The following is a 13,744-nucleotide window of genomic DNA, read 5'->3' as shown; positions in this document are numbered from 1 at the left end:
CCAGTGGTTCTCAAACCTGAGACTCACCCAGAAGCTTTCTGAGTCAGCAGGTCTGGTGTAGGGCCTGAGAATCTGCATTCCTAACCAGTTCTACAGGAGATGCTGCTGCTGTTGGTGGTCTGAGGACCACACTGTTTTTTTACCACAGAAGAAAAAAAAAATCATGCCCGTTTGTTCAGGGAAGTAAAGCTCAGATAGTTTAAGTAACCTGCTCAAGATCTCGTAGTCTTTGAGGGGCAGAAGCAGAATTCAAGGCTATTCTGGCCCCTTCCTCTTTCCGCTCGGCCCATTGCCTGGCGGCAGGGTGGTAGGAGGAAGAAGGGAAGCAAGGATCGTGTCCGGATCCCCACCCACTCCCAGAATCTCTGGCACTTTGCACACTGACACTTAAGAGGTACACAAGGTCGTCTTGAAAGAATGACCAAATTGTTCTGTGCCCCCAGCAATGTGGGGCATATATGACTTTCTTTTCCTTCATATTGTTGGTGACCACATAGACTTCAGACATTTGAAAAAGAACAAAGTGTCCTGTCGAAAAATTAAAATGAAATGGCAAGCAGAAGGAATAGCTCACGGGGTCTTTGAATGAAGGGATGGGTGCCTCTTTTACTTCCTTTCTTTCTTCATTTGCCCTTTTGTCTTTTTCTCCCCTCCCTCACCACCCATAGGATGAAGAAACTGTGTGAGCTCTATGCGAAAGTTCTGGGCTCCCAAGAAGCTTTGCAAGTAAGACCGTGTTTCATTACTTTCCTCAGAGAGAGACCACTGATTTTGTCCTCTGGGGCTACCAGGAATAGGCTCATGCAAGTAGGGTTCTAGAGGGCTCCTGTGTTCTCTGATAGTTCAAGAATGCCACAACACTGTTGTGTTGTGGGCGATGCCGCACTTGTCCCTGAGTTCAGTGCTCTTCCTGGAGCAGAACACTGGGCCACGCCACTCCCACCCCTGTCAGAACGTTAGAAGATCAGAGCTTCTGCTACTCCTCGGGAGATCTAGGGTCCTAGCAGCTGGGATGGGAATGCAGTTTCTTTCTCTCTCTCCGATCCTACAAAAAGATGAGATTCTCATTTGTTTACATGAACTAGCATATAAGCATTCCCTAACACCCCCCCCACCCTCCTCTGTCTCAGAGGTACAAATCTGGTGGCCTGTCCCTTTCCTGCACATCCCCTTTTCTCTTGTCTTACCCTTGAATGTTAGGGGTGCAGAAAAGATACGCCGATTGACTTAGGGTGAACCCTGCCGACCGAGTTTCACAGACCCCTTTGGAAGTAGTCTGAGAATGAGGACCTTTCCATCTTCAAGTTACACAAAGACTAGCCCCACCCGGCCTAGGCTGGATAGGGTGAGATCACAAGGCCACCGGTGTGGTATGGGCATTTGGTGACTTCCAGAGGGCACACTGCGTCCCCCACCAGTAGATACACTCAGCTCCCTCATCCATCTTTAAAGCAATGGATTGGTGTTCTCATGACATGCACCAGACCGTGGGGGGTTTTAACGTTTGAACATGGATTAAATCGCCTTTTTGAAAGTGATTATTAAATGTGGTTATCCATGAAGCATTTGAAGACAATGTACAAATGAGCAGTTAAAGCATGAGAAAAATCTAATGAGGGGGCTAAGAATGTTTATCTTGTTAAGCCTCTTAAATCGAAGTCTCTGCAGTGCTCGCCGTGACTCAGTTGAGCAGCTACATGGCTTAATCTTCTTACTTCCACAATCATCTTGCTCAACTTCAAGGCAACTCGTTCCCTCCACTCAGGCTGGTGTAGCTTTCCAATCTGTCATTTTTGTTCATTCTTTTAAAGCACAATGTTTTACACTCCTCCCCCCCGCCCCCCACACACACACATGATGTAGATGAATCTCATGCTCTTGAGGATTTGGGGAGTTCTTTTGAATGAGACTGATTGATTGATTTGGAGAGAAACATAATAATAACAAAGAATGTGTTCTGTTTCATTTTTTTTTTTTGTGCTTCCATAGGCCACTTAACAAGTTTATTTATTTTTTAAAAAGATTTTATTTATTTGAGAGAGAGAGTACGAGGGAGGGGAGAAACAGGGAGAGAGAGAAGCAGACTCCTCACTGAGCAGGGAGTCCGATGCGAGGCTCGATCTCTGGACCTCAGGATCATGACCTGAGCCGAAGGCAGACACTTGACCAACTGAGCCACCCAAGCAGCCCTAAAAAGTTTAAATATAACCGTAGCCTCTAGGCTCAAGGGTAGTGCGAATGTAACAGCAAAACCATCAATATACACACGCTAGAAAAAAATCATTTCATGTCTATTAAAAACGACTGGTTTTTCTGTTTTAAAATGCTGTTCCAGATACTTGCCCTGGGTAAATCCTCAAGCTTTCTTGAAGTTAATGTTCTGAAATGTGCTCGGGCTGAGGTGGTATGTCACTGAGAATCCCTCCAATGACCTGTGAGATGGTTCTTTGGGGAACCCCAGTTGGAAGGGAAAGCAGTTGCTCCCAAATTTAATGTGGGAAAGTCTCTTTTTTCGAAGAAGAATGTGGATGATTCACTGCGGCTAATAAAAATGAACTGGTCCTGTCCTTGTTTGCTCTTGGCACAAAGAGGAGCACTTGCTTTAGTCTTGGCGTTGGTGTTCATTGTGTGGAAGGAAGCAAGCCCTGTGAGCAGGGAAGGGGGAAAGAGAAAGTCCACCCTCTCTCCTGAGTGGCTGGAAACAGCCAGAGAAGAGTGCTCCCGAGGTGGTGGTTGCCCTCAGATGTAGAGAGAGCACGGGATGTGGCAAGACCACTAGCGACCTGGACCCAGGGACAGCCCTCAACAAGGGCCTTGTGTTCTGTAAACAGGATACATTACACACAACTATCCAACGTGCCCTAGGTGACTGCATATTTCTTAGGCAAAACATTTTTTCAAAATTTAGTTTCAAGCTGACATTTTTCTCTTAAAACTTGCTATGGTGATTTTAATGTCAAAATAACACTTAATGATAAAGCTTATTTTAGTTATTTTAATAAAGAGCTCGAGCTTTGCAAAATCTTCACTACTGTTTTGTCTGTTTGTGGCAAAAACATGTTCTTCAGGCCAACAGTTTTTTGCAAGAGCCCAGATCCATAGACGTGTCTCCAGCCCATGGAAAAAACACTCATTTTCGTCCATCTAGCTTCCCCTCGCAAAAGCTCACTTCCACCAAAGACATGAATCTGTTCCTCCTTTTTCTTTGACAGACATGTTTTTCTGCTGTTCTCTCTGCTCCAACCACTCCAGTAAGCATAAATCCTTTTTTAAACTTGTCTTGAAACCATTAGGCACTAACAACTTTTTAAAAGGTAAGACCGATTGAAACGTGGAATGTGACCATAGCAGTTCATGAACGTTTCCTGAGACATGAATGAACTTTCTCCAGTCAGAATGTCTTCCAAGTTTATTACCAAGGGCATTTACCTGCCCGAAGACATATCTGTAAGAACATCAGGCTAGTAATAAGGCTCTCTTTCAGACATATATTGGTTCTTCAATATGATGCCTACCAGGCTGTGTTTGATTTATTCTAGAGTAGATAACTTTGAGTCTCCTCTGAACTCTTGTCTTTCTCTCTTGCAGCCCGTGCACTATGAAGAGAAGAACTGGTGTGAGGAACAGTACTCCGGGGGTTGCTACACCACCTATTTCCCTCCTGGCATCATGACTCAATACGGAAGGTAGAGTAAAAGTGTGCTAAGCTCTCACTGAAATTCCCCGAGCCTGAATCCAAGCTCTAAATGGGTTTATGGAATCCTTCTCCCTTTTTATCTTGTAAACGCTAAAAAGGAAGGGAGGGAGAGAGAGAGGAAGGAAGGAAGGAATTCCCAATTTCCTTTGCATCTTGTGAATCTTCTGGATAAAGTCATTACAACTCTGCCTCGCGGAGATGCCTTGCATTTCTGGAGTCTTCAGAAAGAGCAGTCCCAATCAATAAAACCAATGAAGGTGGCCACATAGAATGGGAGTTTAGATAGTCAGCGGGTTCGCTTACATTATCAGAAGAATTATCTTTATACTGAGGTTAGAGCTCAGTAAAATTTCCTTCAAATGGCACTGTCGGGGAGCCTGGGTGGCTCAGTCTGTGAAGCGCTGGACTCTTATTTTCGGCTGAGGTCATGATCTCATGGGTGGTGGGATCGAGCTCCCCCTTCGGCTCCAAGCTCAGTGCAGAGTCAGCTTGGGATTTTTTCTCTCCCTCTGCCCCTCCCCCGACTCGTGTGAGTGTGCTCATGCTCTCTCTCTCTTTCTCTCACTCTGTCTCTCCAATAAATAAGTCTTTAAGAAAATGGAACTGTAGAAGTACCTGCATGGGTACAGCATTCATAAAAGCAATCATCAAGTTGGAATTTCATAGAAGTTGATCACGAAGGACGCTGACCTGCCCAAAGACATATCTCTGAACACATCAGGATAATAAGGCTCTACTTCTGACCTGTACTGGTTCTTCGATATGAATTCTAGACAGGAAGTGCAGGGACTTAGGTACAGTCCTGACTCTACCCATAACTAACTTTGTCATTCTGGATAGGTCACTTCTCTCTGGACCTTACTTTCCTTGGCAGGTGTGTAAGAAAGTGCAAGATGGCATACAAGGAATAATAATCAGTATGCTAATGACAACGTGAGGGATTTTTTTTTAAAGACTGATTTTATTTACTTATTTAGAGAGCGTGAGTTGGTGAAAGGGGCGGAGGGAGAGGGGGAATCTCAAGCGGCCTCCAGCTGAGCTCAGAGCCTGACATGGGGCTGGATCTCATCACACAGAGATCATGACCTGAGCCAAAAGCAGGAGTCAGACATTTAACCATCGAGCCACCCGGGTGCCCCAAGAGTTACTTTTTTTTTTTTAACACTTTTTCTGAGATATAATTCACATACCATACAATTTACCCAAAGCACACAATTCAGTGGCTTTTAGCATTAACAGTGCATACGTCCAAGTAGGACTCACTAGTGTTTAGATAATTGTGTTTGATGACAATGACATGGTATGGATTGATGATCTAGCAGTAACTTTTACGACCTTTATAGTAATACTAAGCAAAACAGTAATTTAAAGGCAAGAGCTCAATCTCAAAAAGATAAGAAATGTCGGGTAGCGTGAGGAAAAGCCTGTTGGGAGTATGCAGTAAAAAGAGGGTAAGAGTGAAAGTGAACAGATGATCGATCTGTCCTCCTAAATCAGTCAAAGAAGGACTAAAACCTCCTTGTGAGAAGATACACAATGACTTTGGTGAACACTTTCCTCATCTCCCTGAAGATGGCAAAGTGTCACATACGAGAACATTCTGGGGCCAAAGAGCACGGCCTGATTAGCTACTGGGTCGTTAAGTTCATTTTTTGATATGCTGAGTATAGAATATGTCCACAGTAATTGCTTCATTCAGGGCGTATTGGCTAAGTGCCAACCGTTTGCCAGCTCCTGTGCTGGAGATGTCCATACCGAGAAAATTCCTCCGTGCTGTGAAGGAGCTGACCGTGTTGGGGGCTGGGGTGGGGATGGGGAGAAGAGAGGAGAGCAAACTTTGACTCTAATGTGCTGTGGTGAGTTCTCTAATAAACGGGTGTACGGATGTCTTGGGGACCCGGGGAGAGATGGCTAGCCTTACCAAGAGAAATAGAAGAAAGCTTCATAATACACACACCGCCTGAGGAGCGCAGAAGGCGGAGAAGGGTATTGAATGATGCACCCTGGGCAGATGGACACTGACGAGCAAACACTTGGACTCCTTCAAGTTTGTGGGAGGTCTGGCAGGAAGTTCTGTGTGGCTGGGCTCTAATCATACTGGGGATTGAATGGAGAATCAGAAAAGTAAATAGGATCCTTTGCCTCATACAACAGATCCTGGAAGACAAACTTCCCCTTTCAACAAAGAAAGGCCAACCCAAGCGGGGCTTTTGGTTTGGGTTTTGTAATGTGATTAGATTTCTGACGGTGGAATGGGCAAGCTTCATGCTCAGTCCCCTAAGGTGTTGGAAGACAATGTCTGTCAGGCCACTGGGTGGTGGGGAGCCAAGATTCACCCACACTGGCCTGACCCTGGCCACATGACAGAAGCAGTATAAACCCCATCATGTCAGGCATTCGTGGTGACGGGACAATGCCCTGTTCTCATCTCGATTTCTTTCCAAGGACATGTATCAGGATTCATATCATCAGCTTCAATTGGGAGGGTAGAGACGAAGGCTCAGCATATCTTGGTGACTTAGCTTCCGGACCAAGCAAGGACTACCCGCCACAGGGCTTCCCGTGACCCGTCAGGTTCATGACATTTGAGGTAGTGCCATGAGTGAGCTCTTCATGGCCCTGGAAGTATACAGAAAACGCTCTGTTTGCATTTCTAAAGGGTAGACAGAAAAAGGAATTTTAGTGATGAAGCAATAAAAACATGTAAGGAAAATATTTTACTCCACCAAGCCATGAGAAATATACATGGAAATAATCCCTTTTTGTGAATATATACTGTCTGCTCACTCACCTGCAAAAGAAGAGACGGGGGGCGCCTGGGTGGCTCAGTGGGTTAAAGCCTCTGCCTTCGGCTCGGGTCATGATCCCAGGGTCCTGGGATCGAGCCCCGCATCGAGCCCTACATCGGGCTCTCTGCTCGGCGCAGAGCCTGCTTCCTCCTCTCTCTCTGCTTACCTCTCTGCCTGCTTGTGATCTCTGTCAAATAAATAAATAAAATCTTTAAAAAAAAAGAGAGACAGGGATTTCTTTTTTTCTTTCTTTTTTTTTTTTTTAAGAGGCAGAGACAGGGATTTTTGCTTCTCTAGCTGCTGGATTTTTTTTCCCCCAAGGGAAGATTCGCACAGAACAAATAGAGGAAAAATATCTCTTTGTTTGAAAGTAATTCTTAGTTTTTACATTCCAATTGTTTGCATGACTAGTTCTCTAAGCCTTTATTCTCTCATCTAATATTTAATTCTAGGATTTGACCAGGCCTTCCAGAGGTTTCCAATTTGCTGTTTGTTCCCTCGATTTGAAAAAAGTGAACATGCACGGGGACCTCGGTGGCTCAAGGAGTTAAGCGCCAAATCTTCATGTTGGCTCAGGTCATGGCCTGAGGGTCATGAGATCGAGCCCCACATAAGACTCCGTGCTGGAGTCTGCTTGAGATTCTCTTTCTCCCTCTCTCTCTGCCCCTTCCCTCACTCATGAGCTCTAAATAAATAAACAAACAAATAAAATCTTACTAAAAAAAAAAGAAAAAAGTGAACATGTATAATGTTGATGATGATGCATGAGGCAAAGTATAGAGGATAAAAACAGAGGCTTTGACATTAAAGTAAGCCTGTTTTCCTCCTGTGTAAAAAGCAACATTGTTTAATGAACTTGGAAAAAACGAATTTAACTTCTCTTGCAGGGAATCCTTCCTGAGTACCTTTAGGTTCTCCAGGCCCTTCTGGATGTGGATCGTTCCAGATTATTCCATGTATTACTGGCAGCATTTAATGTTCTATAATATCTTCTCTTCTACTTTCTACCCCTTTTTTATTCCTAATGGCTTCAGCAAGGAACAGTGAAGGAAAACCCACCAATTCAAGAAAACCCATTTGGTTTTCGGATAAAAAGCTTGATGGTGTACAGTGTTGACCAAGATGGAGCTTGGGTGTCCACTCTGGACAGCCACATCCCTTCCTTGATATAAAGGAAACCTGAGATAGGATGAATAATGACGGGGCAACAGTGTCCATGTCCCTTATGGTATTTTTGTCAGGGTAACAACAAAGCACCCCTCTTAGAAGCCAAGTTCGGTACACTTCTGTCCCTTTGTATGGCATATGACCTCTCTTTGCTAACTAGTGTTGATGATACACAAGGCAAAGCACAGAGGGGGGAAAAAATCGACACCAGAGACCTTGACCTCTGGTAGACCTAGTTCCAATCCTAGGTCTGCTATTTTCTAGCACTGTGGCTCTTGGCAAGTTAGTGCATATTTCTTCAAACCTATTTCTCATGTGTAAAATGGGATCATGATAATAGTAGGTATGTCATGGAACTCTTTAAAAAGATTAAATATTTCAATAGAGGGAGGAAATATAACTAGGTGACTAAGACTGTAGGTGCTCAGGGTCCCTGGGTGGCACAGTCAGTTAAGCATCCAGCTCTTGGTTTTGGCTCAGGTCATAATCTCATGGGTTGTGGGATCGAACCCCATGTGGGGTTCTGCACTCAGCTGGGAGTCTGCTTGAGGATTCTATCCCTCTGCCCCTCTACCCTCTTTTTCAGATAAATAAGTAAAACTTAAAAAAAAAAAAGACTGTGGGGGCTGGAGTCAAGTGGCTTGGGTTCAGATATCAGCTCTGCCACCAACTAGCCATAACCTAGAGCCTCACTAGCCATGACCTGGAGTGAAGGACTGTCTTTGTTGCTGATTAGATTCCCCAGGAGGCAGACTCTGAAACACAGATTCATATACAGGATACATTCTCGAGACAGCCCTTGAGGTCAGTACTTGCAGAAGTGAGAGGAAGGAAGCAAGAGTGGGCAGAGGGAGAAGTTGGACTGTGGCAAAGGCAAGCTGAGCCCATAGGAAGCTCTGGAGCTAGGATGGCCCTTAAGAGTTGTTTCAAGTTGGAGCGAAGAGGGAGAGAAGTCCTTATCGCCCCATGGTGCTTAGTCATTGAATGCTCCTGGTTCTGGAAGAAGCATGACCTTGAGGTGATGCAGTTCTCTTCAGTAGAGCCAACCCCTGGAGAGGAATCTTCTGGCAGCACTCCCAGCAGCTGGGAATAAATCCTTTGTTCCCAAAGCGGGGGATGGTCTTGGTAGTGTATCACAGTGTCACAGTCCGTGTAACTTAGTATTCTCATCTGCAAAATGGGGATAATCTTAACACTTAATCTTAACGCTGTGGAGGATTAATGCACTCTGAAGAGGGCTTGGTACCCAATAAATCTTAACTGTTATTTAAGCAGTAAAACTCTTAACACAGGTAGCTGTAAGCCCTCAATGAGTCGCAGGGTTTTTTGGTTTGTTTTTTTTGTTTTGTTTTCAAGATATATTGAGAGAGAGAGTGAACAGGGGGAGGGAGCAGAGGGAGAGGGAGACAAGAAGACTCCCTGCTGAGTGCAGAGCCCAGTGCAGGGCTCGATCTCATGACCCTGAGATCATGACCTGAGCCAAAACCAAGAGTCAGATGCTTAACCAACTGAGCCACCCAGACGACCCTAGTAAGTGGTAGTTTATGGCCGTAGTCAGGCTCACAGATTTGTTACTTGTCACTGATGGAGAAGTCCTTGGAAATCATTGTTCTGTGTCCTCTAAGTGATGGGGAATCCAGAGCTCAATGAGAGGAATTGATTTGCCAAGTCCATCGGTGGACTCCCCAACCAAGCAGGGAACTGAGACAGGTGTCACCTTGCTTGGACCTGGTGAGCCATAAAAGGATTGGGCCCCAATAGTCCCTCATTTCATGTAGGTTAAGCAAATACATACTGCATTGACATCATCCCCTATACCTGTAGGCTCTTGGTGCAGGAACAGCCTTCTGCTTTTACTCCTTGTCTTGACAAGGATCATGCAGTAGCCGGAGGCACCTGTGAACGTCATTCCAGAATTGCCCATGAACTCCCAATGTATCAGAGGAAACTGTCCGGATTTGGTCTTTGTGGGAGGACTCTTCTCTGCCTCTCTGAGACTGACCTCTTTTACCTCTTTGCTTTTGTTTCAAGGGTTCTACGACAGCCCGTGGGCAAGATTTATTTTGCTGGCACTGAGACAGCCACGCACTGGAGTGGTTACATGGAGGGGGCCGTGGAGGCTGGGGAGAGAGCAGCCCGGGAGGTAGGGCCTTGGGTCATGGACTATGGGAAAGGAGGTAATGCATGGGTCTTATAAGCAGGTCAAAGATGTCTGAGATCCTGGAGGCCTATTCCCCAATGTCTTCCATCTGAAGACCCATGAAACACAATTTTAACAGTATCCTCAAGTGCAATGAACACCTTAACCCAAAAGTAATAATGAAAATATCAATCACGTCACCCAAAGTGAAAAGACCCCATGGGGCAAAAGATCCCGATGGGTGTACTTGAGAAATCACCCAGGACTAATGTTATAGAACCCAAAATGTTTTTTATGATGACTCAGAATTCATTTATATATTTCCTGACAATCCCTATGATCTCATTCCTATCGAGGCATGTTCATAGCTACTCAAATCTATGGTGAGTCCCATGGTTGGGGTTTCTTATGTCATAGCTGAAAGACCTTTCAGAGCCTTTCAAAGATTGAACGGACTATGTTGGCTTTTACCCTGGTGTTTTGGATGGATACCCCAAGAGACAATCAGTTAGACTTTAATTTAAAGAGGAGATTAGCAGCAGAAAGATGGTGTCAGCTTTGTTACTCACCAAAATCCTCTTTTCAGATCCTGCATGCCATGGGGAAGATCCCTGAGGATGAAATCTGGCAGTCAGAACCAGAGTCAATGGTAGGTTATTTTTTATTTCGTGAATTTTTAAATCCCTTTTCTCTAAAAGCAATTATTTACCGAAAGAACCACTTATAATGGTCATATACCTTTCCCTAAGTGATTTAACCCATGCATGTTTGAAAAGATACCATGAAGGGGTGCTTGGGTGGCTCAGTCAGTTGAGCCTCTGACTCTTGATTTTGGCTCAGGTCAAGATGAATCTTGGAACCCTGTAAAAAATAAGATAAAATTAAGATATTAAAAAAAATTTAAAAAATTTTTTAAAAGTACATTAAAAAGAAAACTGAAGGGATCCATGAACTCCCCAAATTGTTTATAGATTTTTGTGCATATCTATTAAAGGGGTAAAAGGGGTCTTCTCAAAATTCATGGAAACTACCAAAATTATTTTTTAACCAATCTATATTTTAATTTAACTTAATTTCATTAAAATTTTTAATAAAAAAAAAGATCTCAGGATAGTGAGATCAAGCCCTGGGTGGAGCTCATGCTGGGTTTGGAGTCTGCTTAAGATTCTCTTTCTCCCTCTCTCTCTATCCCCTCCCCCACCGAAAAAGGGAAGAATTTAAAAAGATACCATGAGCTAGGGTAGAGATGAGAGATTTAAAAGAAATTGATAAACTTATAGCCTGCCACATCCATTGCAGATTATTAGGAAAAAATACAATTTCTTTTGGTCAGAGAGTTCTTAAACATATTAAGAACTCAATAAATGCCTCCTGAATAAATCTCTAACAGTGGGTAGGAAATAAAAGGAAAATAAGTCAGCATCCACTGTCTAAGGACCAAGGGGTGGAATGAAAAAGAGCAGATGTGGATTAGAAAAGTATTTTCAATATATGCACTGCCATTTCTGTAATAAAACCCCAGAAAGTTTTCCTGACTGGAAGGAAGGACACAGAGGATAGAGTGAAATGCATTGCAGAGAACAAGGGTCAAAAAGGTCAAAGTTATTCCTTGATCAGTGTGAAGTCCAAAAGAATAGCCATGCCCGTCCGAGTCATTGCCTCAGTGCTTTTGTCAAAGATGGGACTGGGGGCTGAGTGGACCACAGATCCATTCAACTCAACAAATATTTACCGTGTACCGACTCGGCATCAGCTACCATGCAAGGGTAGAGCAGTGCTTTCACGGAGCAACAACATGTGGGGAGAATAGATGATAACCAGAAAGTATAAATGTCATGGAGCAGACTTGTCAAAGGTGTAAAAAGTAGAGGCCATTTTAGCCTGGGGTCACAGGAAAGGCTCCGCCGGGAGCCTATAAAGTAAGACTTGAAGGATGAGTCCGAATTAGCCAAGTAAAGGGCCTAATGGGGAATGGGGATGAGTGCCATGAGCAGCAGGAACATTGTATTTCCTGGCCTAGAGGTGGGCAGGAGTGGGTCATGTTTAAAGAACTGGAGGAAACGAAGAATTTCTGAAACAAAGTGTGTAAGCCCTGTGCTGACACCAAATGTTCTCTGAACCCAGGATGTCCCTGCGCAGCCCATCACCACGACCTTCTTGGAGAGAAATTTGCCCTCCGTGCCAGGCCTGCTGAGGCTCATTGGGTTGACCGCCATCTTTTCCGCAACCGCCCTTGGCTTCTTGGCCCACAAAAGGGGTCTACTGGTGCGGGTCTGACCAGTGTGTGGGTTTGGGGCAGGGGTCGTAATGAGGTTCCAGAAAGACGTAAAGACTGTAGAATGACTGGGGAGCGTGAAGATAAGTCAGACTTCCGACCATAAGAAACACGGTATGTCCATTTCCAGTTGACCCCTGCATATAATCCCTTACCTGGCTTCATGCTCTTTCTTGCCCATTTCCAAGTTTACTGCACTCAGAACCTTTCTAGTAGTTAAACAGGCTTCTTAAGATCCTCACTGTGCCATGACACACCTCGCCCATGCACAAAAAACTAGTTTTTTCCCCACCCCTGTGGCTTTGTGCTGGTCCTTTCTCTTAGGTGTAACATCCTTTTTGTTCAAATTCTCTGCGCTTGTCCTTCGAATCCTGTATTGTTATAGCTGGGCCTTAGAGAATATCTAGTCTTCACTTTCTGTTGTAGTGTTGATCAAGCCAAGGCCAGAGGAGGTGGAACTTAAATCGCCCAAGTTTCACAGTAAGCCACCTGTATCTGGGGGACTAGAACATAAGCCCATTGCTTCTCCCATCCCCCCAGGGTGTATGCCCCAATCACCCTCTTCCACTCCCTGCCATGGTCATCGATGGTGTCCCTTTGTGTGGGTTTATGCCATACTAAGTTGTTAGGCGCTCCTCAGTGCTACTCAATATACATCTTTAAAGTATTACTGTCTTGTGCAGTGTGTCTTCAGCTGATTTCAATTTCTTTGAGGATAGGAATCTTGCTTTTTCTTCTCTTTGTATCCTTCCATTATGTCTAGATAGAAAGGTCAGTATGTATTTGTGCAATTAAAATAAATTTGATTGACCAGATGTCTGTTGTCTTTTCTTTTTGGGTAATGACATTCAGGGTTTTGACAGATCAGATCAAGACCCAGTATTAGGCATATAATTTTGGCTTTAAACCCTTTGGTCAAAATTTTCTTGAAGCCCAGATGACGATGTGTGTGTGAGCACTTGGTAAATGATTTATAATGATAAGAATGCTAAAAGATAGCACTCCTTCCTTTCACCCCCCTCAAAAGACCTGTCAAAGTAATTGACATATTAATAAGATCCGTTAACTATTAAGATAATTATAATATTTCAGTTACCCTTTCATATTCTTTATCAGTGCAAAGCTTTTTACTAGGTACACTCATTAATTTAAAACTACAGTTTCACAGTCCATTAAATCCTATTTAAACTACCTTTTAAACGCCATCATTTCAAAGTATTCATACCTCTCAACTCCCAAGGTCACTTTTTGTCAGAATAGATTTTAAATCCATAAATGACCATTTTCCTACTCTCCTTTAGAAAATGAAATTTATTATTCTTAGCATAAATGCAGTGTGAGAAATCTCCACGATTAACCAATAATAGCGTAGAGTTGCTGATTTTACAGTGACATTTACATTCGTGAACTTATAAGAATTTTAGAGACTGAATGAGGAAGTTAAAGAACACTCTGAGACTATGGGGCGCCTGGGAGGCTCAGTCGTTAAGTGTCTGCCTTTGGCTCAGTTCATGATCCCAGGGTCCTGGGATCGAGCCCCACATGGGGGTCCCTGCTCAGTGGAAAGCCTACTACTCCCTCTACCACTCCCCCTGCTTGTGTTCCCTCTCTCACTGTCTCTCTGTCAAATAAATAAAATCTTTAAAAAAAAAAAACCACTAAGACTTTGTATGTAA

At 43.9% G+C, this 13,744-nt stretch overlaps 1 protein-coding gene across 1 annotated transcript in view; it reads left to right on the top strand.

Moving 5' to 3' along the window:
* The window catches only part of MAOB (monoamine oxidase B), a 108,786-nt gene extending 95,903 nt beyond the window's left edge, over positions 1–12,883 (top strand). Inside the window, exons 11-15 of the mRNA XM_045995287.1 lie at positions 669–726; positions 3,589–3,686; positions 9,685–9,796; positions 10,380–10,442; positions 11,918–12,883. Coding sequence (XP_045851243.1) covers positions 669–726; positions 3,589–3,686; positions 9,685–9,796; positions 10,380–10,442; positions 11,918–12,070 — 484 coding nt within the window. The 3' untranslated portion in view covers positions 12,071–12,883. The remainder of the gene's footprint in view (positions 1–668; positions 727–3,588; positions 3,687–9,684; positions 9,797–10,379; positions 10,443–11,917) is intronic.
* Positions 12,884–13,744: the final 861 nt, after the last annotated feature.

The sequence above is a fragment of the Meles meles genome, chromosome X (genome assembly GCF_922984935.1).
Source record: "Meles meles chromosome X, mMelMel3.1 paternal haplotype, whole genome shotgun sequence".
NCBI lineage: Eukaryota > Metazoa > Chordata > Mammalia > Carnivora > Mustelidae > Meles > Meles meles.
This window is presented reverse-complemented; position numbering and strand designations above follow the sequence as displayed.